The sequence below is a fragment of the Rhododendron vialii genome, chromosome 6a, assembly GCF_030253575.1.
Source record: "Rhododendron vialii isolate Sample 1 chromosome 6a, ASM3025357v1".
In the NCBI taxonomy this organism is placed as follows: Eukaryota; Viridiplantae; Streptophyta; class Magnoliopsida; order Ericales; family Ericaceae; genus Rhododendron; species Rhododendron vialii.
The window spans coordinates 5,457,668-5,484,595 of record NC_080562.1 but is presented as its reverse complement, the minus strand read 5'-3'; the positions used below and the strand labels follow the sequence as shown (position 1 = coordinate 5,484,595).

The 26,928-nt window shown below is 37.1% G+C and overlaps 4 protein-coding genes across 5 annotated transcripts; all 4 read left to right on the top strand.

Moving 5' to 3' along the window:
- The first annotated feature begins 2,455 nt into the window (after positions 1-2,455).
- LOC131331162 (uncharacterized) lies at positions 2,456-6,967 on the top strand. Of its 2 annotated transcripts, XM_058365027.1 has the most exons (4): positions 2,456-3,481; positions 4,603-5,141; positions 6,705-6,813; positions 6,939-6,967. In XM_058365027.1, the coding sequence occupies exons 2-4, from the start codon at positions 4,641-4,643 to the stop codon at positions 6,950-6,952; spliced, it is 624 nt and encodes a 207-aa protein (XP_058221010.1). In that variant the 5' UTR covers positions 2,456-3,481; positions 4,603-4,640; the 3' UTR covers positions 6,953-6,967. The 2 variants fall into 2 exon arrangements, with proteins under 2 accessions (XP_058221010.1, XP_058221009.1); XM_058365026.1 differs by having other exon boundaries at positions 2,459-3,481; positions 6,705-6,954.
- A 1-nt stretch (position 6,968) lies between these two features.
- On the top strand, positions 6,969-9,585 carry LOC131328305 (serpin-ZX-like). Its single transcript, XM_058361265.1, has 3 exons — positions 6,969-7,018; positions 8,810-8,867; positions 8,953-9,585. The coding sequence occupies exons 1-3, from the start codon at positions 6,969-6,971 to the stop codon at positions 9,583-9,585; spliced, it is 741 nt and encodes a 246-aa protein (XP_058217248.1).
- A 4,801-nt stretch (positions 9,586-14,386) lies between these two features.
- On the top strand, positions 14,387-16,382 carry LOC131331160 (serpin-Z10-like). Its single transcript, XM_058365024.1, has 2 exons — positions 14,387-14,806; positions 15,434-16,382. The coding sequence occupies exons 1-2, from the start codon at positions 14,408-14,410 to the stop codon at positions 16,229-16,231; spliced, it is 1,197 nt and encodes a 398-aa protein (XP_058221007.1). The 5' UTR covers positions 14,387-14,407; the 3' UTR covers positions 16,232-16,382.
- Positions 16,383-22,776: 6,394 nt separating this feature from the next.
- Positions 22,777-25,224, top strand: LOC131331159 (serpin-ZX-like). Its single transcript, XM_058365023.1, has 2 exons — positions 22,777-23,353; positions 24,270-25,224. Exons 1-2 carry the CDS (start codon positions 22,952-22,954, stop codon positions 25,065-25,067), a joined length of 1,200 nt encoding a protein of 399 aa, XP_058221006.1. The 5' UTR covers positions 22,777-22,951; the 3' UTR covers positions 25,068-25,224.
- Positions 25,225-26,928: the final 1,704 nt, after the last annotated feature.

Genomic DNA, 26,928 nt, shown 5'->3' with positions numbered 1-26,928 from the left:
GGCACTCCAAAAATTGATGCAGGCATTCTAAAAAATAAAGGAAAGTGACTGTAGAGTTACACTGATTTTAGAGTGTCTGTATCAATTTTTGAAGTGCCAATATCATTTTCCTTTGAATAAATAAGTAAAATCAAACGATAAACCAAATGAGACCAAGGCACCAACCCAAGATCCGTAGGCTACTGGCTAGATATATACTGAACATTAACAACTTACTAAGTTATAGAGTTATTTCTTTGAGAGTAACGGAGGGTCCATGTAGAATGAAATGCCCGCCTGAAAACATGACAACTCAACCTTTACTCCACATTCCGCACGTGCACTTCATTGAAAAATGATTATTTTGGATTCTATGGAATATAAACTTGATTATGAGAGTCCTATAGAAAAATTTTAATTATGACTATTTTAGAATAAAATGATCAAAAAATAATAGCTTCGCATTAGTTCAAATGGATTGAAAATTGTAGCACTTTATGTTTTTAGACAATTTATATATTAAAAAATAGTTAAAAAATTAAGTACTCCAATTTTCAATCCGTTTGAACGGGTATGAAGATCTTATTTTTTTGACCATTTTATTCTAAATGGTCATAATTAAATTTTGTTAATGGGGCTCTCATAATCAAGTTTTTATTCCATAGGATCCCAAATAATCATTTTTCAATGAAGTGCACGTGTAGAGTGAAGGTTGAGTTGTCGTGTTTTCATTGGTTTGGCGGGCTTTTCAATCTACACGAACCCTCCGTGTGGAATTTACTCTCTATTTATTTACCCAAAAAATTGGAAAATGATTTTCACACTCTATTTTTTTTGTTAAGGCACTCCATTTTTGTCTTTAAGTGAATTTTTTGTGTGCATTTTTCTTTATTTAAAGACAATAAAAGGAGTGCCATATTAAAAAAAAGGACTGTAACATTCATTTTTCAAAAAAATTATAGATTATTTCGTACTGCCAAATATTCTTAGGCCCCGTTCTACTTTTTCAAATAAGTACTTAAAAAATAAAGACCTATTTTTAAGCTTAAAAATAATGGGCTTACGAAAATAATTTTTCAAATTTTTGCAGGGTTTTTAGATCTCATTGAGATCTATTAAACAAGATCTATATTGCATATATATATATATATATATATTTATTTATTTCAGTAGGCCTATTATTTTTAATTTTGAAAATTGCAAATACGTACTTATTTTTTAAGGGGGTAAATTGGAACACACTCTACTATCTTTTTAACTACCACACTTTAAAGTCGTTTTTTGTAAGTGAATGTCTGAGCCAGCTTGTGTAATTTTTGAATGTTTGGATTGTTTTGCCTCTGTTATTTTTAAGGTTGTTTGATCAATACCCCATTTTAGATACTCCTAGATAGCCTCTCATTTTCTTTTCTTTCAGAAAATTTTATGTTAATTTTGAGCGTAGAAAGCATATGTCCTTCTGACTAACTAGTGCCCGCTACGAGTTTTTGGGACCTAAAGCAAACTTAAAAAGATGGGGCCTTTAATATATACCACAAGAAATGAAAATTTTAATCAAGTTTTTTTTTTTTTATCAGCAAAATTTAATCAAGTTCAAAACCAATGGTTGCTGGTAGTAAACGAGATAAAATTGCAATATTATAAGTCATGACAAAAAATTGTAACAATTCAAAAATTCTGCCTCATTACAAAAATTAATTCAATCACTTAAAGAGTCCCTATGTACTAATTACGCCAGTATAGTATAATCAATTTTCTCTGCTATCTTTGTTTCAATGGGGCCCTCATGCATGCTCTTTTTAGTTAATTTGGATCCTTTCTTATTTTGTATAAATTGGACTCTCTTTTTTTTTTTTTATAAGCATTTTTTTTTATAAATCTTTGATAAGAATTACAAAGATTTAAAGAATTTTTCATTGGGCTCTCTTTTTTTTTTTTTTTTTTGTCAAAATTATAACAACCATATATTGATACCAAATTAAACAAAACATCAAAAAAGATGATCATCGCACCCTAAAGAGCGTAATAACTACGAAGGAGGTCTAGCTTCCCAAGTCTTGGAACCAGAACCTCGCACACCATGACTTGCTAATGTATCAACCACCACATTAGCTGATCTTCTCACAAATCGGAATAAGCAACTCACAAACCGTCTCGCCAATCCACGGATATCTTCGATTATCACTTCCACATCAATCGGGCATAGTATATCCCTGTTCAAAATCTGAACAACCTGTTGTGAATCTCCCTCGACCACGATAGTACCTATGCCCAAGGTGTGCCCAAATTTCATTGGGCTCTCTTATTTGATGGGTTCAATTTGAATGGATGGATTTTTCATTTTATAGACCTACAGTGAAGGTATATACTACATAATTTTGGGGCCCTCTTTTTCCAAATATTTTTGGAGCCCAAAGTAATGGCCTTGCTCGCTTTTGCTTAGACCCGACACCGGACATCCTAAATGATACCACCGCATCTTGTGGTACCTGTGGGGTTAAAGAACTTTGAACACATGAGTGAAGGAGGGAAAATTGGATAATATTTTTAAGACAAGATTTAAATATTTCCACCTTAGTGGAAAATCCACTACTCTTTCAACCACTGTCATTTTGTGGGCCCTATTATGCTTTTATTGCAGTGATGTGAAACTGTTCATATTGGAGGACCTGCATAGTAGTTTATCAACGTAAAAAATCAAATTGAACGAATATCGATAAGTATATAAAAAATTGAATTTCGGTTGGTAAATTGGATGGTCTGATTCTATAAAGTTAAATTGTACATGGCCGTCTATTTACAAACCAAAATTTGATTTTTGATGCACCTATCAATGTCTAATCATGCTGATCTTTTGCGTGGAAATACTAAAAATGAGATTAAATTCTTTCCACTTTTGGTCAAAAATCCATGATTTCCACCACAGTCTTCATCATGCGTTCATTACACTAATCTGAATCGTTCATCTTTTTAAGAATTGCATAGTAGTATGTTCGTTTGGGAGAAAACAAACATCCAGTTGGGGCTGTAAATGAACCGAGCAGTTCGCAAACTTGGCTCGATTTAGCTTGGCTTGTTAATGCTCGGTTCTGCTCGACTTGTTTAGTAAATGAGTTAAGCTCAGCGGGTTAAGCGTGGTTCGACTCGATTAAAGAGGCTCGTTTAGTAAATGACTCAGTTCGGCTGGATAAAGGCTTGGCTTGTTAAGGCTCGAGCTCAAATTTTTGACTCATTTAGTAAACGAGCCGAGCTCGAGCTCGATAAAGCTTAGCTTGGCTCGTTTACAACCCTAGACTAGTACTAGTGGTAGTTGATCCAGCCATAAAAACGGTGGCCTCTGTAATTGAGACACAATTTTGGGTACAATTTGTGATAATCGAAACCTCCAGAGAAGCCAGTGATTTTACCAGCTCTCCACCATAAATTAGAATTGTGTATTGTAGTTGCAGATTTTACGATCGTGGAATTTGGAGTTGTTTGCTGACTTTGATGCCTACAAGAGGTTCGTCGATTCCTGATTCCAATTATCTTTTCCCCATAATTGAACTGTTTTTTTTTTTTTTTTTTCACTTTTAGAGCAACACTCAATTTGCTTGATACTAACGGCCCGTTTGGATGGAGAATTTGATTTGGGTGGATATGTAATGAGGGTGAATTTGAGAGTGGATATGTAATGAGGGATGATATGTTAAGAAGGGTGGTCCCACCACTTAAGAATGGTGGATTTGTAATGAGGTGTTTGGATAATTTTTTGAGAAAGAGGATTTAGAGGGTGGATATGATGGAATTAGATATTAAATGACTGAATTACTCCCACAAATGTTTAAACTTAATTTCATTTTAGGAAAATATTTTTTTCGGGAACAAATTAAAAATAAACCATATTTGTCAAAAAAATTAAAATAGTAATTGAAAAATGATGAAAGAGTATATATATATATATATATATATATAATATATATGTAATTGTAATTGTAAACTAAAAGTGAATAAATGTAATTGTAAACTAAAAAATCATTACATATATATGTATATGTATACAGTATGTACAGATCTTCTCCAGTACGCAACACCTCAAACCCACCCACCCACGCCCCTACCCAAACCCAATCCTCTGCAACCCCTCGTGCAATCCGTCCACCGCCGCCTCCGCTGTCGATCATCACCACTCCGGCGTAAGCCTCTTGCTCCGATCATCACTACTCCTACCTCTCTCCGTCCACTTCTACCAGCAACGAGGGCGGCTCCGGCGATGATGGGTACAACACTTCGTCTCACGAACAGTACTTCTCTCTCTCTCTCGTCATCTTCTTCAGTTCTGTTGTGTTGTGTTAGAGGGCATGTTGGTCATTTGGGGACCCGGATATAGCAACGACAGGGGTACCCTGTCGTTACCAAATCCACCCGCAGGTGGATTACAAATCCGAACCCAACAAATCAGGGGCCAAATCCGGCTGCTGTTTTGCGCAACCAAACACCGGAGAAGAGGTGGGGCCGGATTACTACTCCAGCCGCGTCGTATATCCGGGGGCAAATCCCTCATCCAAACAGGCTGTAAGGGTTTAGGGTTTATGTGAACACCCATACTTCTTGTCTGATTCGTGACATTATTTGTTTTCCCAGCATCTTAGCTGTAGACGACTTCGAATGCAGTAGAATAGATGACTCAAGGAAATGAAATTGGAGGAAAAATGGGTTCTTTTCCGAAACCTCCTCTGTTTTGCCTGAAATGGCCATGGGATGATGCCCACCAAAACCCTAAATTTTCCAACACCACCTGCAAACTCGACACTCCTTGGATGTTCAAATCCCTCCAAAATATCGGATCCGTGGCTTTCAATATCGCGAAATCGATATCGAAATCCCCGAATTCGGCGACCCGAACCCTGTTCGATCTAGATGGAAGACCTAAAATGAGCCCCAAAACCAGTTTTGAAAGGAAGGAGAAGGTATTGACGCCCGAAGAACGAGGAGAAGCCGAGCTGAGTGCGCTGGCCTTTGCACTGGCTAGCGGGAAAGAAGCTACGATGATCGAGTTTTACTCGCCCAAATGCAGGCTATGCAATTCTTTGCTCAAGTTTGTGTTGGAAATGCAGAATAGGAATTCTGAGTGGCTTAACATTGTGATGGCCGATGCGGAGAATGATAAATGGTTGCCTGAGGTATTCTCTCTAGACTCCCTCTTGGTTATGTAACTTATGTTTCCTCCATTTTACTTAATTCCAGGAAGTACCCAATTTTAAGTGTTTGAGGCTGCAAGGTTTTGTGTTTTTTTCCCCCGTCATTTTCATGTATATCTTATTGTTTTGAAGACTGAAATTTGAAACCATGTGTGTGTAATTTCACATAGTGTTCCTTGTTAGAGTTTCACAAATATATATAGGCTGTTGTTTTACTTAAGTTTGCAGTAATCTTCTGTTGCTTAGTTGTGTAACTGTTCACAACTCACAAGTTGTTGTATTCACATTCGAAAAGTTTGTGTGGTTTGATGATATACTTTTGAGGAGCTATAATGTCATCCGTGGGGAAACGTTATTTTGGTATTCCTGTGATTCAGGACAACAAATTTCATCCGAGTTTCTTCTATTTTGTTGGTAAATACAACTAAACAGGAAAACCTAGTTTCTTCTTCGAATAGAATAGATGGCTGCCCGTTCTGAAACCCACCACATTTCTACTTTTCTTTTATTCTTTTCGGCTTTGAGTCCCACTCCAGTCCTTGCCTTTCTTTCTCTTACTTCAAAAGTAGTTGCTTCAACTTTAGACACTCAAATTTTCGACATTCCCTTTTATTTTTTATTAAACGAATGACATCTGGCAATTGTGTTGAGCAACGGTTTTCCAATTAACTCATTGCATACACAAGAAGAATGAAACATGGAGGTTGCTTTTAACAAGTTTTTTTCACTTGCATGTGCAGTAATTTCCTAATTAAAATGTACAAAGAACTCGAAGGAATTTTGTTGATGTACATCAGAGCTGCACTGATTACTGCATGTGTTGAGGGCAATATTTGAACTGTGGATATGATTTTATTCTGTTTGGGGAAGAGAAGAGCAATGTTAGGGCCTTAACTAGGAAGATTTTTTGCCTACACGATTTTACCCTCCTGTAGGCGGAAGCCAAACCAATGGAGGTGTTACCCAGTCTCTGTGGCATTTGGCTTAAGTGCTTGCATTAGCTTTCTTTCGCTGCATAAGGAACCCTTCCAACAAACCATTGGGATTAACATGCACTTTTGAAAAAGGGGGTTGAACAATTAAGAGTTTGATGGAGTACCTCGAATCTATGTTCTCTAGTCTTGAAAAATGAGTTTTTCTGAGCTTGTGGACTGTGCGGCAATATTTGAGACGACCTCGTGAACCATGGTCATTGCTCAAGGGTATTTTCAAGCATAAGCTATTTTCAGCCAAGTTTATTTTCTGGTCCGCGGTGGTCTTATCTGGAACCTAACTCCACTTTTGCTTTGTTTCCGAATATAAATACATCATAGATTGCTCACTCTGGGTTTGTGCCATATGTTATCCATATTGACTTCTAATGCCGTCCATTTTTTCCATCTCTTTTAATTGCGTAAGCTGAAGTTGCTGAGAACTTGATTATTCGACGATAAATCTAATGTGTCGTTTTTTTGAATTCTGTTGTTTTGGATGCTGCATTCACAGTGCATGATCTTAACTTGTACGATGCTGCGATTGACAAATGATAATTTGATTTCATTGCAGCTCCTCCATTATGACATTAGATATGTTCCTTGCTTTGTGATACTGGACAAGCAGGGGAGGGCACTAGCAAAGACTGGCGTCCCCAACAGTCGGCTACATGTTATAGCAGGTGTCTCTCATCTTCTCAAAATGAAGCGTCCCCGACAGAATTAACTCTAAAATTTGAACTGCATGTTCTATACAAACTTAAAAGGTGAATTTCACCCATCTCATGCGAATAAAGTTTCTTGACAGAATATTTGAAGTAAAATCAAAACACAGTCCATGACCCTCATCATGCAGCATCCAAGATGCTTCCCAATCAACGAGGCCTGGTAATAGCTCCCTATTAACAGAACTGCACAATTCGTCCACCTTCTTCGTTGCTTTGCAGGTTATGGATAATATTGTTGACGGAATAGCGATAGATGTACTCTTCACCCATTGCACTATCTTCAATTTGATGGCATCAATCACAGCCTCCCAATCAGGTTTAATTTCGGGAAAGCAAGTTAATTCAGTCTTTGCTCTCCACACAGACGATCAAAAGAATAGCAACAGGGATGACAAACCAAAGGATTCATCAAAAGATCCCCATGGGGGAAGAAGGTTGGGAGTCTACAGATCGGACACTACAACAGAAGCGTATAAGCGCATAAATGCGCCGCCCTACAAAATGAGAAGAAACCCCCTGAAGGAGGACAAAACCCCCCGAAGAGAGGACATTATTAAAACAAAATAACAAAATAAAAGAAGTGCCGTTGAGACATCTGCCGCCATTCTTTCGCAACCACCTCGATAGACTTGTAACCACCACATCAGCTTCATAAAATAGAAACAAATCATTGGGAGGCAGTAGATGGCGTAGGTCACATATCTGAGAAGATAGAGGCTGAGAACGGTAGTAGACAACATCTTACCCACTACCGCTGAAACCGAAGCCCTGGAACGTCACCGGAAAACAATTTGGCTGAAAAGTTTCTAATGGATGCTTGAACTTCAGTCACGGGATTAAGAGAGAAGACCGGGAGGGGGGGGACTGTTGGTGGCTAGGGTTTGGAGATTTTGAGAGAGAGCGCGTAAAATTGAAGTAAGGAAAGATAAAAATACGAACCCACGAATTCACTATCCCCAATAAGTAGATGGCGGAAATATTGAGGAGGAATGCAAATGTGATTCCATATTTTCATTTCCAATAAGTAGATGGCGGAAATATTGTAGTGGTAGTTACAACGGGAGTCGAACACCTTCTTCACGAGGACTCGAACTAATGACCTCTCTCTTAACTCTCCTTTAAGAGAGAGAGTAAGTAACCAACAACCACACTAGGTGGTGTTCCTTTTTCGGCCCCCTCTTCTGCTGTAAAGTTTTTTGTTCCAATGGCCCAACTATAGACATTACCAGCCCTTCCATCTTCCTACAGCAATTAAATTTTGTTGACGCTTCGGTCTCTCACTTGCCTTCATCAAGATTCCCGTTTCACCATAACTGCCTGCAAATAAAACTGACTCTTCGATTGGAGAATAATCAGTTCTTCTTGCATTCCCTATGCATCTTCTTCAATTAAATCAGTATAACAATTTTAGTTTCATTTAAGACCCAACAAAACTTGTTTATCAGAGAAAAAATAAAGTAGTCTTTTTTCTAAATGTCTAAGTGGCAAAAGAATTATATTTACCTAGCTATACCATAAGAGTTGTAAGTTGGATGTTTCGTAACCGTCTTTATCGATACCAGATTGAACTTATTTTTTGCAGGACCGTGAACGAAGTGCTTCAAACGAAATGAGCGGCTCCGATCATTTTCTGGGACCCAAAACGGGCCCAAAAAAAGAATGTGTGCCCCGGTACTGGTACCCAAAACGGGCCTATTATCCTTTTTGTATATAGTTCCGAAGGATCTGAAAAAGTTTCTTCAAAATATCTTTTTCCTATCAAAACAACTTTCCAAATCCTCAAAGACATAATTACTAGTAATTTTTATTTAGAAAGAAGGGGTGGCAATCAATGCCGGAGCCTGGATTTTTCATCTAAGAAGGCCAAAACGACAGATTTTCAAGCGAAAAAATGCAAAATTTATTACAAACGTCTTTTGTGTTTCAGTCTAATATTACACTATATTTGTAGGTATTTTTGGCCCAACGCAAGTTATTATAATTTAGGTAAAATTGCAGGCCTGTGCGAGGTGAAGATCACCCAAACTTGAAGATAGCTACCGAATTAATATTACATGTTTTTATTGTTTATATTTTGGACAATTGTATGCGCAGGCTAATGAAGTGGAGGATGAAATTAACTCATGGGCTGATATTGCATCAAGGGGTCTTATCAAAAACATTCTCCAACGTGAGTCCGTACCTCGAGATACAATAGTCATACTCACAAATGGACTCTATTTTAAAGGAATTTGGGACTATCACTACAAGTTTAATCCATGGATGACTAAAGATAGAAAATTCTATCTTCTAAATGGGGACAATGTTTCAGTTCCTTTCATGAGTAGTATAAAAAACTACCATTACGGAGCATTTGATGGATTCAAGGTTCTTAAAATACCATATCAAAGTTCCCAGCCCAACAACTTCTCTACGTATTTTTTTCTCCCAGATGAGCAAGATGGGTTGCAAAATCTTCTTGGAAAGTTCAATTCCGATTTCAGATTTCTAAATGAGGAGTACTTCAAGTTAACGAAAGAGACGCCTGACGAATTTTGGATTCCGAAATTTAATTTCTCGTACAATCTTGATGTTTCGAAGGTTATGGATGACATGAGAAAATCGTTGTCTATAATTGTGAGAGACTTGTCCGAGATGGTGCAGAATTCTGGGGATGTTCCATTCTTTCTCTTAAACATATTTCAAAAAGCTTATATTAAGATAGATGAAAATGGGCACGGAGGCTAGAGCTGTTACTCTTTCGGGAATGAGATCGAGCAGGAGGTTGTTGGCCTCCGCCAAGAGTCAAGTGTGTCAGTTTTGTTGTTGATCATCCTTTCGTATTCATGATCAGGGAAGAGCGATCGGGTCTAGTTTTTTTCATTGGATTAATTGGAGCAGTAGTTAATCCAATCCAAGAGGATTGACTTGGTACTTGTTCTTAGAACCTGAATGGTTATTCTCACTTTAGTTGTGATTATCTTTTTTTTTTTGAATAATCGGAGCTTTGACCTAAAAGTAACTTATGCATGGTTGAAGTACACTTGATGGTTGTCATTGTTTTTTTATGGATTCCATTGTGACTTGTAAGTGCCGTTGGGCTTGATTGAATATGAACTAGGGGTGGGTTGCAGAGTCTGGAGTTAAGAGGTTGGAGAACAGGGTCTGATCTGGAGTTGATTTGGAAAAAGGGAAGGTTCGGTTGTTTGATCCTGCACCGCTGGTGGTTTTCTTTTTTCTTTATAGTTTTCTGCTGTGATATCCCACTTGCAGGTGTTTCTCCCCTTTGGGGGTCTTCCTAACACTTCGGGTGGATTGTACTGTTTTGTTTTCTTTGATGTTGGTGGTGTGAGTTTTGTTTGAGGTATATTGTAACTCGGTGACCTTTGTAAGGAGTTTGGGGTGTATGTCTTTCCTCGGAGCCTATCCACCTGGTTGGCTATTCTCTCCTTTGTCCAAGAGAGAATAAGCTCTTTGATGTTCTCTCTTGATTATCAATGAAATTTCTAAACTTTTGACAAATAAAAAATAAAAAAATCCACCGGCCATCAAGCAAACTAAAGAATGAATTTTTCTTCTACATCTCCATACCTTTTTTTAGAGTTACTTGGAAATTAAGATTTTTCCCGTACTAGCTATTTTTACTGGATGAATTTTTTTGATAACTATTTTTACCAGATATGTAGGAGAATGGATGATGAATGTTTGGAGTATAAGTTAAACCAAATGAATTATTTTTGTTCTATCTAATTGTTAAACCAAATGACCAAAATGATGAAGAGTTTTTTTCCCCAACAATTCGTACTATCCAATTGTTCGATTTTCATATATATTGTACAAAAAATTGTTTTGTCGACTTTGATAAAATTTTAAAATAATTGTTTCATGCATAAGATAACTAAATTAATTCAAACACCGGAATGAAATTACTCCAAGTATTATACTCCTAGGGAATTTAATTCTTAGTAAATCACATTCATGTTCTAATTCTTAAGATTCCGACCATCCAATCATTTTTTAAATTTATTTACGAAGGATTGAAAAATTCTGAACAATAGACCAATTGTTCATTTTTTGTAACACTCCGACCCAAAATACATACGTGACTCGACTAAAAATGAAGACAATGTTGAGAATGGCACATAAAATTATTTAGTTTTAGTCTGGAACAAAAATTGAAAACATTTCTTTTATATAATGTACGTACACATAATAGATAATTTACTTGAAAGATGACAAAATACCATAACTAGGACATACATACATACACACACACACACATATATATATATATATATATATATATATATATATATATATATATAATATGTATGAAACTTGGAAATTCTACGAAGTTCGGGAGGATAAAAGGAAGGCTACCACATTTTTCTAGTTCAACACATCATAGGAATAATTTTTACACGTCATGCTTAAAATTTTACCGCCTCAAGCTTACGTGACTCCGCGGATTAAAAAAGAAGAAGCTTACGCGACACCTGGACAAGTTAAGTGTCAGAATTAAGACTAACTAAGGAAGCCTATAAATAGGAATAATACTCTATGTGCATGTCACAGAAAAAGGAAGTAGACAAACTACTTTTGGTACGGCAAAAAAAAAAAAAAAACTATATGCTACTGGTAGTATTAGGCTCCATTCCGAAAACCAAATAAGAACTTATTTTTTGTGTAATAAGAAGGTTTGTTCCGGAAAATAAGAAGGTTGGTACTTATTTTGGAAGAATTTGTATAGGTACCGACCGGCCGGGGAGGGAAATCGTACCAGCGGCCTCGCCGGGCCGTCTCCGGCCACCGGACGGCCGATCCGAGCCGTCCAAAAATTCTTAAAAAAATAGCATCTGAGGTGTGTAGGGTGCTTGATCCGAGCACTCCTTTTCCGTGTAGGGTGCTTGATCATAGATACATGAAAAAGGGGTGTTAGGATCAAGCACTCTACACACCTTGGATGCTATAGATTCCCGCGTTGGCCCTCTCGATTTTTTTTTATAGAATTTTTGGACGGCTCGGATCAGCCGTCCAGTGGCCGGAGACGGCCCGGCGCGGCCGCCGGTACGATTTCTTTCCGTCGGCGCCTATTATCATAGCAACAGTCTTATTTTTTTGTATAAGGCAACTTCAAGCTCAAAAATCACGTGTTTACGCAAATAATTTTCCTATAACTATGGATCTTGTTTGATAGATCTCATCGAGATCTTTAATACGGTGCAAAAAAAATTGAATTTTTTTTTTCATTTACATTATTTTTGAGTTTGAAAATGTGAAAGGAACTTTTTATTTGGATTTTGTGGAATGCCCCTTCTTATTTTTGAATTAGAAGTGGCAAAATAAGTACTTATTTTTTAAAAAGATTTTCGAAACGGAGCCTTAGAACAGTAGTCTACAGTTAGTGCTATTGAAAGCAAAGAAAAGAAGTAGTCGAGCAGTGTACTACTTTAGTTCAACAGACAACAAGGGTACAGTTGAGTCTTCACTACATTCTTAAGTTTCAAGATGAGATAGTTATAATTTAGTTACATGATTTTTCATTATAAAAATAGCATGATTTTATGTTGAGAAAAGATTATGATATGTCATGGAAAAAGATATGATAAATTTTTCATGTTAAGGATTAGAAGCAAGTCAGACAAAGGTGATGACGGTGTAAAGTTTAAGCTTAGAAAATGAAAGTGGTCAGACAAAGGAGATGACCTATTGATGCATCCAGTCAGTTGTCCCGAGTTTGGGGGACGCTTTAAAAGATACCATAACACATAAGGGAGTTATACGGATGGAAAGAATAGGGTCTTAGTGGCCAGTGACTTAATCATTTCACACAGCAAGAGGGGTCGCTCCCCTACAGAAAGCTTAAGCTGTTGGATGAACATCATAAGATTATTTATTTCAGATCATGCAAGCATTTATGTTGAGAATTGTTTCCATGGTATAAAATGTGCAACTTTGGTATTTGTATCTCACACGAGCATTCGGCTTATGAAAATTAATATTTTTCACAGATAATGAAGAATAGAGATGGAGTTACTGCTGCCTTGGGACATGCATGCTGTACTTTTGTGTAGATATTGTAAAAATGTTCTCTTTCAGAAGACTTGGGTTTTGTAATAAAACTTAATAAGTGTTTTTGTAATAAAATTGTTATGTTTTTCTCAAGCTATTGTTTCCAAATTGATTTTAAAAAAAGAAAGAAAAAAAAAGAAGAGGCCTGGATGAGCGCTAGGACTCATCGGCCGGTCACGATAACTCGACACAAGTTCCTAGAGTCGGGGTCGTGACATTTTTGCTCCCTTTTTTTTGCTAGACAATAGGATGTTAAGAGTTAGTTGTTACAACGGGAGTCGAACATCTTCTCCTCGAGGACTCGAACTCAGGAACTAGCCACACTAGGCGGCGTTCCTTTTTCGGCTCCCTCTTCTGACGTACGGTTTTTTCAGATATTTTTTTTCCAATGGCCCAACTGGAGGTATTAGTGGGCCCAATGCATGGTTCTTGTCATAGGGCTCAGTTTTTTTAAGGCCCATGATCTCCTCTACATCCTGAATCCACACAACCAGCCCTTCCATCTTCCTCCTGCAATTAAATTTTGGTGACGCTTCGGTCTCGCACTTGCCTTCATCAAGATTTCTCGTTCGCCATAACTGCCCGCAAATAAATTCGACTGACTCTTCGATTGGAGAAAAAAAAATCAGTTCTTCTTCCATTCCCCATCATCTTCATTTAGGTCAGCACGACAATTTTAGTTTAATTTAAGACCCAACAAACTTGTTTATTAGAAAGAAAAAATAAAGTAGTCTTTTTTCTAAATGTCTAAGTGGCAAAAGAATTATATTCACCTACCTCATAAGAGTTGTGAGTTTTAACGATCGAACGCTTCATCAATTATGTGACACACCCTTTTAAAGTGTGTACTATATGCACTTATTGTATGGTTTATATTGTGCCACCTCATAAAAAATTACTTGTAGGACCGGTCATTCATAAGATTTTATTTCGTATCGTAACTTTTATACTAAAAATTCGTAACTTTTTATCAATATGATTCGTAACTTTTTAGCAATAGATTCATAACGTTTTGGGAATTATAACATTTTGGTGTGTTTCATTGAGGGTGCATATGATACACATCCAAATAAGGAATGTGTATTGTAGCACTTCCCTTTGTTTTCTCTATTTTGTTGGTGCCAAAACTCTAGTATACAAAAGGCTTATACCATTTGCAATGTACAAGACTTTTATGCACTAGAGTTTTGGCACTAATAAAAACGATTTTGACATTATCATTGTCCTTTTGGAATACTAAATTTCTAGGATTTATTTCTAGTACATACTATATCCCATAGTGAACAAAAAGGTTGGCCGTAGCTATACCCTATAATCAAGGCAATAAATAAATGCACAAACAATCAAAGAGTGAACGGAAGTCCAGAGGCCAAAGACAGAAACCTTGGCTATCAGGAAAAGCCCAAAACGCCTGTGTATAAATACAAACATATACTACACAAACGCCAAGCGGACATACTACTAGCTACCACAAATTCTAAAAAGAAAGAGATCAACAATGGAGTTTTGCACACGGGTTGCCGGTGAGTTGATGCTCAAGGAGATCCAAAAGGGTTCTGGCAAAAACGTAGTGTCTTCCCCTTTATCGATCAACACAGCTCTAAACATGGTGGTTGCAGGATCAACGGGCGATACTCTAAAGCTTATGCTAGGCTTTCTTGGGTCCAAAAGCATCAACGAAGTCATATCAAAGTCGAAACACATTGCGGCAGTGCTGCGTGAATGCAGCGAGTCCTCTAAAAAGGATTATGGTGGTTTTATCAGGGATGATGGTTTGATTTTGACCATGATCAATGGAGCTTGGGTCGATCAACGTTTTCCTCTAGTTCCTAAATACAAAAAGGTTTTAAAAGGTATTTTCAAGTCTGAAGCGAACAATGTAGATTTTACAACTAAGGTAATATTTCTCACAAATATCCTTTGGCTAATTAATATGATTTTTTCCTTTAGTCTGTCGCTTTAATGTAGTGGACTTCATACACTCGAGCACTTTAATATGATAATTGTACTGTTGCAGTACCGCCAAGAACAAGCCTGTAATAAAAATCTAAAAAAAGCAGAATTATTCTTTTTAAAAAGTTGGAACAATAAACATGGTTTTCAAAGTCAATTTCTGAAAACATTGATATCTTCCATGTTTTTTGGTTGGGGGCGAAATCAATTTTTTTTAAAACATAGTTGGCGTCATCAATCTCATGTGTGTGTGAAAAATAGTTATGAGGGATTTGAAGATAATTCTTCGAAATATTAATCAATCAAAACAAGCTTCCAAATCCTCAACGAGACACACAATTATTTTTTAAATGAAAAAAATAATTAATTTTTACGAGCATTGTGACTTTTGTGTTCCACTCTGGAACTCTATACATTTAGATAATTTTGGTGCAATGCAATCGTATGTATTTGAAGTTATTTTAACTTAGATAAAGATTGTAGGCCCACTATAGTTCTGCCCCAACTTGAATATAACTACTGAAATTACATGTGTATATAAGTCATTTTGGACAATGCAATGTCTATGCAGGCTGATCAAGTGGTGGATGAAATTAACTCATGGGCTAATATTGCATCAAAAGGTCTTATAAAAAACGTTCTTCAACATGAGTCCGTACCTATAGAGACAACACTCATCCTCGCAACTGGACTCTACTTTCAAGGAATTTGGAGGGCTGGCTATAAATTTAATGAACGGATGACTGAGAATAGAAAGTTCTATCTTCTCAATGGGGACAATGTTTCAGTTCCATTCATGACTAGTAATAACAAGTATTGCTATCACGGGTCATTTGATGGGTTCAAGGTTCTTAAGATCCCATACGAAAGTGACCAAGCCAACAAATTTGCTATGTATTTTTTTCTCCCTGATGAGCGAGATGGGTTGCAAACACTTCTTGGAAAATTCCAGTCCGGTTTTGGATTTTTGAATGAGGAGTACTTCAAGCTAACGCATGTGAGGCTTGGCGAATTTTGGATCCCAAAATTTAAATTCTCATTTGATTTTGATGTTTCTGGGGTCATGGATGGCATGGGGAAATCGTCGTCTATAATTAAGAATCCAAGAGATTTGTTTGAGATGGTGCATAATTCTGAGGATATCCCATTCTTTATCTTAAAGATGTTTCAGAAAGCTTATATTGAGGTGGATGAGAAGGGCACCAAGGCTATGGCCACTACTTTGTTGTCGTTGGTAGGAGGAGGTGAAAGCCGTCCGCAAAATTTAAGTTTTGTTGCTGATCATCCTTTTGTATTCATGATCAGAGAAGAGCGGTCGGGGTTAGTTTTTTTCAGTGGAGCAGTATTCAATCCAATCCGAGAGGGTTGACTTTGTCTTGGTACTTGTTCTTAGAACCTGAAAGGTTTATTGCTATGTAGTAGTTTGGATTATCTGTGTGTTTTGAACAATTGGAGTTTTGACATGTTAATGTTTAAACTTCATGGTTGAAGTTTCCTTTATAATAATTATGACTTATATCCACCCCAGTGTCACCACTAGCACATTTTTTTGCCTTTGCCCGTCGTACAATTGCTATTTTCGTTGTTAGTAACTTGTCTTTGACATGTTGAAATTAAGTTCAAGTTTTTATTTACTAATTGTGCGACGGTTGAGGAGATAAGGGTGACGAAGTTGTTAATGAAAAATGCTACTAACGCAACATTTCCTACACAACAATTCACACAACCGCTGATATCATCATGACCTCGTCACAAAACGATGTCGTTTTGTAAAAAAAAAAAAAAAATCCAATCCAGCTTTAGTCTTTTCCCTTTTGCTTTTCACCATCAAAACACAGACAAGAGGAGCGAGAGAGGGCCCCCACCACCACCGGTGACACCACAACCCAACACCGCGATCCCCCATCTCCGGTGAACGCTAACGCCTCCGGCCACCCCGACGCTGTTACATCCTCCACGTCTGTCTCTCTCTCTCTCTCTCTCTCTCTCTCTCTCTCTCCTTGTTTCAGATCCATAAATTACCTCCACTATTTACTCCTCATCCTCGTCAATTAGAGGGTTTCAATTTGAGAAACCCTAACCTGATGTGCTGGAAAAAATAAGAAAAAGAAAAACCTAATTCAAAAAAAAAATTGAGAAACCCCTAATTCGAATGAAGAACATATTTGGGTCTGACCTGACTTCAATAGTCAAAAGAAACAAGAGTTCGATTTTCCCTCATGCGATACACTATTATGCTTGTGTCTCGATGCTGGTGGACTTCCATTAACGTTCTGATCTTTTGGTCTTGATCTGTTGGAACGTATACTACTTGTGGTGTTGCTGTTGGAGTTCAGTGCATAGTTCCTCGCGACCTGGTTTTTTTTTTTTTACAAAACGTCATTTTGTACTGAGGTCACGCTGACGTCAATTGTTGTGTGAGTTGTTGTGTGGGAGATGTTGTGTTAGTAGCATTTTTGGTTGTTAATTTATACACAAGGCTTTGTAAGATATTGACATGACACTTAACAAAAAAAAGAAGAAGAGAAGATATTGACATGATGAGTCTAGAGTCTAGACTATATGACCAGAGTTATTATGCATTTTATGTAGTCAAAACGGACCAAATTTGGAAGAGCATGGTAGAAAAATGAAAACAATATTTTGAAAGAAGCTGGAGAGTCTTTGGAAAGAGGGGTAGCCTAAGGATCGGCGAATACACGGTTTTTTATGTTTTTTTGTTGAGAGAGAGAGAGAGAGAGATTTTCCTATGAGTCCAATCCTAATCCGCAAGTCACGGTTTTTAATCCATATTCGGACCAAAAGTCCTACGGTTTGGTTTCAATTCAATTTGTGAGTCACGGATTGCTTCCGATTTTATCCACGGATTAAATTCCATAAGAAAATAAGCAATCAGCAAGCAAAAAAACCCAATGTTTTTTGGAATTACAATTTAGTTTTTTGGAACATGCTCTTAAAATTGTTAGTAGAAAATTAATGAACGATTCAGATTATTTATGCTGGTCACAAAATGGGCCCCGCAAATTGATATGTATACTATCGGTATCCATACATAACTTGATAACACTAATTTTTTTTTTTTTGCTCGAAGAAAGTCAGCATTGTATGTTTAGTTAGTGAAATTTGAACCCCTATCAAATGCATGAGAGTACATGATACCTACCACTTCTCTTGCAACGTGATAACACTATCCAATTATTTCATCTTATGGCTAGTAGAAGACAAAGGAGGAACCTCCTTAACTCGATTTCAGTCAATGTTGGGATATTGAAGGATCAAGGATCCACTCTTAGTGAAACAGAGGGCAGTTGAAATGAGGATATTCCTAGCAACAGGATTCAGCTAACTATACCATTTTGACAAAAAATAAAGTCCTTTTTCCCCCTCTAAGTCAATATGGCGGATGCACTAGGTTGGCATCGGTCAGTTTCTGTGGAAAGCATCATCAATTATGGAACTATCGTGATAGCTGGACATCGACAAGTAACATGCGCAACTCAGACACTTGACCGTCTGATCAATTTATTGCTGGACTAGTATCCTTCATTTGATTTCGATGTGTTATGTATCTCCCTGTGTGTAATAGGTCTTTGTAACGGTTGTATTAGTGGTACACGGTAGATTGTAATCATCGTATTCATCAATGAATATCTTGCCTCCCCCCAAAAAAAAAAAAAAAGAAGTCAATATGTTGGAAGAAATTGTATAACCCCAATTCCTACTCACCCCTGTAACAAGGTATCAACTCTCTTTCAGAAAATTTCAACCCACGAATTCACTCGCCCCGATAAGTAGATGGTGGAAATCTTGAGGAGGAATACGAATGTAATTCCATATTTTAATGGTTTCGACATTTGGAAGAGACAACATTTTGAATATGATGTCATACTTCCATGATTTTTATGTTCGGAATGAGATAGAAATATAAATGTGATTCATGATAACATATTCAACCAAAAATCACATTCCCAAACTAGATTTGAATATGATCCCTCTCTTATCCGATGGTAATAGATTCCTGACTAAATAATTAAGAAACGAAAATGTCGACTTTGATAAATTTCTAAAGTAATTGTTTCATGCATATAAGATTACTGAATTAATTCAAACACTGGAATGAAATTACTCGAAGTATTATACTACTAGGAATTTCATTTCGAGTAAGTCACATTCATATTCCTACTGAAGAAAATTTTAGGAATTTGATTTCTAGTCATTATATTCTTAATCCTCCTGAAAATTCTGATCATCCAAACATTTTTCGGATTTATTTAAGGAGGATTGAAAAATCAGACCCTCTTTCGAACAACAAGACCAGTTGTTCCTCTCAGCTTTTTTTTTTGGGGAAATTCCTGGCCGGTCCCAAATTTTACATGGGGTTCCATGCAAACCCTTTTTTAAAGTGCTATCCCATCTAGACCCTTTTTAAAGATATTTATACTATTTTGCCCCCATCACTTTTCATACCTCAAGAATTCATACCTCCCAGAATTCACACTCCCAAAAATTCACACCTCCGAGAATTCACACCTTACTTTTCATACCTCAAGAATTTACACCTCCCAAAATTCACACTTCTAAAAATTCACACCTCCAAAAATTTATACCTCTAAGAATTTACACCTTCGAAAATTCACACCCCTTTGCAGAATTCATACCCCTAAAATTCACATCTTTTTAGAAATTCTTAGAGTGAATTTTTTGTTGTGAGTTGCTGGTGTGAATTTTTGGGTGTGTAAATTCTTAGATGTGTGAATTTTCGGTTTGAATGCTACAAAATTAGATTTGGCAACTTAAATAAAAAAACTAAAAAAAAAAAATTATTCACATTCCGCTTTCCAGAATTCACACCCACACTATGTTGACATACATACATACAAGAATTCACACCCACACTATGTTGACATATATACATACAGAGATATCCCGAAAAGAATTCACACCCTTCTTTGTTGTTCTGTTGGTTCTTTGCAGAATTCACACGCATTTTTCAGAATTCACATCCCAAAATTTCACACACCTTTGCAAAATTCTCCCAAAATTTCACACACCTTTGCAGAATTCGCACGCCCAAAATTTTGCACTCATTCTCACCCCCAAATTACACAATTCACACCCATAAAATTCAGAACTCACCCCTAAATCCAAGTACAAAAACAAAACCATTAATCAATTCAGATTAAAGAAAACAACACTCTTCGATCTGTCATTCAAAACACACAAATCTAATCGTTCTTAGATTACAATTGGAAAACCGCTGGATATGTTCAGAAACTTCAGTGGAGTACCAATTACCCAAAAAACATTTCATAGGACTACTGGTCGAACCAGTTCAGGTCGAACCCGAGGTCGTCTTGATTTCGGTCCACTTCGTCAACTTAGAGAGAAAAACCACCTGATCCTCATTCGCTGTCAAGATCCAGAAGGTCTTCAGAGGCTTCCTCGTTCGGTGGAGCATCAAAGGATGGAGGATTTCGCGAAACGATGCGGTTGAGGTTGAATGAGATGTTAATGTCTTTACTGTTCAAGTTGGATTCGGCTCGAGGTGTTGATAACTAAGTTTGGGGGTTGAGGAAGGCGGTGATTAGGAAAGGGGATTGCATCGCATGAGAGAGTTGATGCCATTGCTACCGGAGATAAAATCATGAAGGTTGAAGGTGGGACAATAACGGGGTAATTTCGGTAGTTTACTTAAGTCGGGGTTTATGGGGAATGGGTTAGACGTGGGCTGGGCCTAGAGGGGTACAGAGGTACAAAAGGGGACCGCCAGTCAGAAGCCCTTTTTTTTTTTTGCGAGACAATAAATTTTTTTTTCTCGGCAAACGAAAAATAATTAGGGATTAGTTGTTAATAGCTTACAATGGGAGTCGAGCACTTTCTTCATAAGAACTCGAACTCAGAACCTTCTCCCTTAAGCGGGAGAGTAAGTGACCAACCATACTAGACGGTGCCGTTCAAAAAAACCATACTAGACGGTGTTCCTTTTTCGGCAGCTCCCTCTTCTGCCGTAATGTTTTTTGTTCCAATGGCCCAATTGGAGACATTAATTACCAGCCTTTCCATCTTCCTCCAGCACAATTTGTTGACCCTTCGGTCTCTCACTTGCCTTCATCAAGATTCCCGTTCCACCATAACTGCCTGTAAATAAATTCGACTGACTCTTCGATTGGAGAAAAATCAGTTCTTCTTGCATTCCCTATGCATCTTGTTCAATTAAATCAGTATAACAATTTTAGTTTCATTTATTAAGACCCAACAAAACTTGTTTGTTAGAGAGACAAAAAAAATTAAAGTAGTCTTTTTTCTATTCTAAGTGGAAAAAGAATCATATTTACCTAGCTATACCATAAGAGTGGTAAGTCGGAGGTTTTGTAAATGTCTTTACCGATTTCGAATTGAGCTTATTTTTTTGCAAGGACCATGAATAGAGTATTTTTGTTGGGAAAAAAAATTCCCTCCGCTCCGATACCACTCTCATGCTCTGATACCAATACGCAACAGAAGCGCAACAAACAAAAACAAATCACACACAAGAAGACAACACATGCAACCAAAAATATATGGTTCCCAAAAATCGGGTACGTCCACAGGAGAAATATTCCACCATATGGAAAATAGAGATTACAATGTGAGATGCAAAACCCTCCCCGAGCTCCTAATACATGACTCTATACAATGTTTTACACTCACCCCACAACTCTATTTTTCTTCTCATCTTATTGTCTCTCTCACACAAAACCTCACGGTGGTGGGAGACCCCGAAAAGGGCTCCCAATCTTTTTGTCTTCTCTGCTCTCTACCCACATAGAGAACAGACCCTGTTCCAGATTCAGAAATAAGTATTTATTTAAAAAATAATAATTTCAAGCTAAAAAATTATGTATTTATGCAAATAATTTTTCTAGCAACATGAATCTTATTTGATAAATTTCATTGGGATCTTTTAAACGGTACAAAAAAATCAAAAAAATATTTTCTATTTTCATTATATTGGAGCTTGAAAATGTAAAGCAAATACTTAGGATATCCGCACCAGACTCTCCATACTTTGGACCAATTTACACCTTAAAAAGTCACTTTATTACTTTAACTACTCACTTTTAAAATAAACTAATGCATCATGCTCTTTATTCTCACTCTCCTCTCAATAAATAATCAAACCCACCTCAATTATTAAATACTCTCCCTTGCCTCTGAGAGAGAAACAAAAGCAGGAAAGGTATAAAAATTAGAGAGAGAAAGAGAGATGGAGTAGAGAGAGAGAGAGATTGGGAAACAATATAAAAATGAAAAGCAAGTGAACAGTTGCTCGTTTGTCCAAACGAGCCACTATAGCAAAGTTAAAGTTTTTTCAAAGTAGAGAGGAAGGAAGAGAGACAGACGCAGGGGGTTTTGGGTGTTTTTTTTTCTTTTTTTGGCTCTTTAATTTAGTTTGAAGAGGGAAATAAAGAGAGAGATGTGAATGCTTTTAGAGAGGAGTATTTTTTAAGAAGGGAGAGTAGAACACCATGTGTATGCACACAGGGGAAAAAGGAAGCTTCTGGAGCAAACCACACCCGGCGGCCGAGAGAAGGTGGAGACCACGCATTCACACAAACCCATTTGCACGCCTGCCCTCTCTTTTCCTTTTATTTTTTCTACTCTCCTTTTCCTTTTCCTTTTCCTTTTCTTCTTCTGCCAGCGCACACTCCACAGAACAGAGCACAAAATACAATTATGCTCCAGAAAGAGTTTGTGCGCGCTTTATACAGATTTGATATCTATACCATTATCCTTTCTGTATGAATATTTATTTTTTTACAATACTAAGGTTGGCCGTAGCTATACACTAAAATCAAGGCAATAAATGAATGCAGGGGTATCCTCCTTTTATAGACCAGAAAGAAACTCCTTTACATAAGTTAACAAACACCACTTTCTTACATTATGACTCATCACTTCTTTTTGGAAAGTTACAAAGCATAAATACTTTTTACAAGCACCGGACACTCAATTCGCATATAAACAAACAACTCTACTATTCTCCAAAGAAATGAAATGACCGAAAGTTAAAGTTGCCGCACAAATCCTGAAAAGAAAGAGATCAACAATGGAGTTCTGCACACGGGTTGCCAATGAGTTGATGCTCAAGGAGATCCAAAAGGGTTCTGGCAAGAATGTACTGTCTTCTCCTTTATCAATCAACGCAGTTTTAAACATGGTAGTTACAGGAACAACGGGCGATACTTTGAAGCTTATGTTGGGCTTTCTTGGGTCCGAAAGTGTCGATGAAATCAAATCAAAGTCGACACGCATTGCAGCACTGCTGCGTGAATGCAGGCAATCCTCTAAAAGGGATTACGGTGGTGGTTTTATCAGGGATGATGGTTTGATTTTGACCATGATCAGTGGAGCTTGGGTCGATCAACGTTTTCCTCTAGTTCCTGAATACGAAGAGGTTCTAAAAGGTATTTTCAAGTCTGAAGCGAACAATGTTGATTTTAAAACTAAGGTAATATTTCTCACAAATATCCTTCGGCTAATACTCCCTCCGTCCCATAATGGTAGTCTGGTCTGCAAAACGATAAAGTAAAAATAATACAATTTTTGCAAGAAAAACTCCAATTTTTTTCAACAATTCACTAGGTATTGATGAATTTTTTAAATTTATGAAAAAAAAATTGAATTTTTTCTTGAAAGAAATGCATTATTTTTGAATCCTCATTTTGCCGACCGGACAAATATTTTGGAACGGCGGGAGTATGATTTTTTCCTTTAGTCTGTTGCTTTATTCTATTAGACTTCATACACTCAAGCACTTTAATATGATAATTGTACTGTAGCAGTACCACCAAGAACAAGTCTGTAAAATCTAAAAGAAAAGAATTATTATTTTTTTTAAAAAAAGGTGAACAATAAACATGGTTTTCAAAGTTAATTTCTGAAAACATTGATTTCTTCCATGTTTGTTGGTTGGGTTGAAATCAATGTTTTTTTAAAAAAAAGTTGGCATCATCAATCTCATGTGTGTGAAAAAATAGTTATGACGGATCTGAAGATAGTTTTTTGGAATATCTTTAATCAATCAAAACAAGCTTTCAAATTCTCAACAAGACCGCAATTATTTTTTAAATGAAAAGCAAGGAGACGGTTGATGGCATAGTCAGGATTTTGATTCAAGAGGGCAAACCGATCGATTAGACAATTTTTCAAACAAAAAAACACATAATTTTTTACAAGTATTTTGTCTTTTGTGTTCCACCCTGAAATTAGATAATTTTGGCACAACGCAACCGTACGTGTTTGAAGTTATTATTACTTAGATAAAGATTGCAGGCCCACTAACTATAGTTCTGCCCCAACTTGAATATAACTACTGAAATTACATGTTTCTATAAGTCATTTTGGACAATGCAATATCTATGCAGGCTGATCAAGTGGTGGATGAAATTAACTCATGGGCTAATATTGCATCAAGAGGTCTTATAAAAAACATTCTCCAATATGGGTCCGTACCTACAGAGACAACACTCATCCTCGCAAATGTACTCTACTTTCAAGGATTCTGGCATGGTGGACGTAAATTTGATGAACAGATGACTGAGAATAGAAAGTTCTATCTTCTCAATGGGGACAATGTTTCAGTTCCGTTCATGACTAATAATAGCAAGTATTGCCATTATGGATCGTTTGATGGGTTCAAGGTTCTTGAGATCCCATATGTAAGTGACCAAGCCAACAAGTTTGCTATGTACTTTTTTCTCCCTGATGAGCGAGATGGGTTGCAAACACTTCTCGGAAAATTCCAGTCTGGTTCTGGATTTCTAAATGAGGAGTACTTCAAGTTAACGCATGTGAGGCTTGGCGAATTTTGGATCCCAAAATTTAAATTTTCATTTGATTTTGATGTTTCTGGGATCATGGATGACATTGGGGAGTCGTCGTCTATAATTAAGAATCCAAGAGACTTGTCTGAGATGGTGCATAATTCTGAGGATGTTCCATTCTTTATCTTAAAGATGTTTCAGAAAGCTTATATTGAGGTGGATGAGAGGGGCACCAAAGCTGTGGCCACTACTTTGTTATCGTTGGTAGGAGGAGGTGAAATCCCTCCGCAAAATTTAAGTTTTGTTGCTGATCATCCTTTTGTATTCATGATCAGGGAAGTGCGGTCGGGATTAGTTTTATTCACTGGAGCAGTAATCAATCCAATCCGAGAGGATTGACTTTGTCTTGGTACTTGTTCTTAGAACCTGAATGGTTATTGCCATGTCGTAGTTTGGATTATCTGTGTGTTTTGAACAATTGGAGTTTTGACATGTTAATGTTTAAACTTCATGGTTGAAGTTTCCTTTATACAGTAATAATTATGACTTGTATCCACCCCAGTGTCACCACTAGCACTGTTTTTTTTTTTTTTTTTGCCTAATTTGCCCGCGCAATTGCTATTTTCGTTGTTTTAGTAACTTGTTTTTGACATGCATGGTGAGTAGTTAATATCCTCTTTGTAATGCCGATTTTTTTTTTTTTTTTTGACGGGGGGTGCGAGAGGGAGGGAGGATTAATGTTATTAATGTGTGCTCAATCCTATGGCTTTTTAATGAGGTGGGTGTAGTGTTAAAATCCAAACCGTTGTAATCTAGATTGGAGGATCCTCCAATTTTAGGAAGATATATTGGAGAGGAGCCCAACTTGAAGTTAGATGGTGGTGATCTTAGGGTTGCAAATGAGCCGAGTCGAACTGCGGATTTTTCAAGCTCAGTTTGTCAGTCAGGTCACCGGAAATATGGTTGGCTTAAGCTCGGTCCAAACTTTAATCGAGGTACAAGATGTGGGCTTGAGCTTGGCTCGTAATAATTTGTTTAAGCTCGAGCAGGAGCTCAAATTGCGCGAGAATGTCCGACATCGAGTGGGAAGAAAGTCACCAGCCATGGCTTTTTAAAAAGCCTTCCTCCTCACTTCACCCGGATCCGGAAGGATCCGGATCAACTTCACCTCACGAATTCACATGTGTGGCCTTCGAACTTTGACACATGGCAACATCTCATTGCGTCTTTAAGTTCACTAGTCTTCAAAGATAAACATAAAAAAAGTGTGGTATATATATATTTTTAACAGACTATATATATAGTCCGGCTTGCAAGCTCATTCAAGCTGAGCTGCTGGTAGCTCGGGCTCGGCTTCTTAGAAAACGAACTGAAAAGTGTAGCTCGAGCTTGTTCGTTTATTTTTCGGGGTCGAGTTCGAATGAGCTCTTCTCGAGCCGAGCTTCGAGCCACACAGCTCATTTTGCAACCTTAGGTGATCATACGAGAGACTTGTGGGTGGCACTGTATAATGAGGATAAGTTGGGGTGTTATATGTATTTCATATCAGAACTTAGGCTTTATGATGGTTCCCTCGACTATTATCGATTGATGATAACTTGTGGGTAAGCATCAACTAGTACGTGCATATGAGGATTGTTATTTTGAATTTTTATTCTTTATTTAGGATCAAATAGTGAGTGATTTTCATTAACTCTATCAGACTGGAATCTTCTTCTTGACTTGAGGGGAATGTATACCATATACTTGAATATGGGGCTTGTGTTTTGAAATTTTTATTCTTTATTTACGATCAAATAATTTCTCTAATGAAGTGCTTTTCAATAACTCTTATGAGTATGAGGAGAATTTATTTGTCTATATATGCATTTTATTGCAGAATGATTTTTCGTGGAAAAGCCGTGGGAGCAACACATTCATTTACGTTTCTAGGAATTTTTTTTTTTTAAAGTTTTCATTAGGTTAAAAAGGGCAAGTAGCCATTGATAATTCCAATTGGAAATGTTATTCAATTCATGTTCACCCATAATTTACGTAAAGAAAATATTGCTCAAATATGACAACAAACATGTTTTTTCAACTTCTACTTAAATATGGAATTTAAAATCTGCAACAGAATTTGAAGCTAAAACTAAAATCTGTTGGGGTTCTTACTGGCCGGCCCCTTTTTGTCCCTACATATCCATCCAGCCCCACCCTATGTTAAACCCATTCCCAACAAATCCTGTTTTAAGTGAGATACCCAAAATATCCCCTCTCT

Coding starts and splice junctions, on each gene's coding strand:
- LOC131331162 (XM_058365026.1), top strand. CDS start 4,641: ATGACTCAAGGAAATGAAATTGGAGGAAAAATGGGTTCTTTTCCGAAA. Junction 5,142..6,704: donor ATGATAAATGGTTGCCTGAG/GTATTCTCTCTA, acceptor ATTTCATTGCAG/CTCCTCCATTATGACATTAG.
- LOC131328305 (XM_058361265.1), top strand. CDS start 6,969: ATGACCCTCATCATGCAGCATCCAAGATGCTTCCCAATCAACGAGGCC. Junction 7,019..8,809: donor TTCCCAATCAACGAGGCCTG/GTAATAGCTCCC, acceptor CTATATTTGTAG/GTATTTTTGGCCCAACGCAA. Junction 8,868..8,952: donor AAATTGCAGGCCTGTGCGAG/GTGAAGATCACC, acceptor TTGTATGCGCAG/GCTAATGAAGTGGAGGATGA.
- LOC131331160 (XM_058365024.1), top strand. CDS start 14,408: ATGGAGTTTTGCACACGGGTTGCCGGTGAGTTGATGCTCAAGGAGATC. Junction 14,807..15,433: donor ATGTAGATTTTACAACTAAG/GTAATATTTCTC, acceptor ATGTCTATGCAG/GCTGATCAAGTGGTGGATGA.
- LOC131331159 (XM_058365023.1), top strand. CDS start 22,952: ATGGAGTTCTGCACACGGGTTGCCAATGAGTTGATGCTCAAGGAGATC. Junction 23,354..24,269: donor ATGTTGATTTTAAAACTAAG/GTAATATTTCTC, acceptor ATATCTATGCAG/GCTGATCAAGTGGTGGATGA.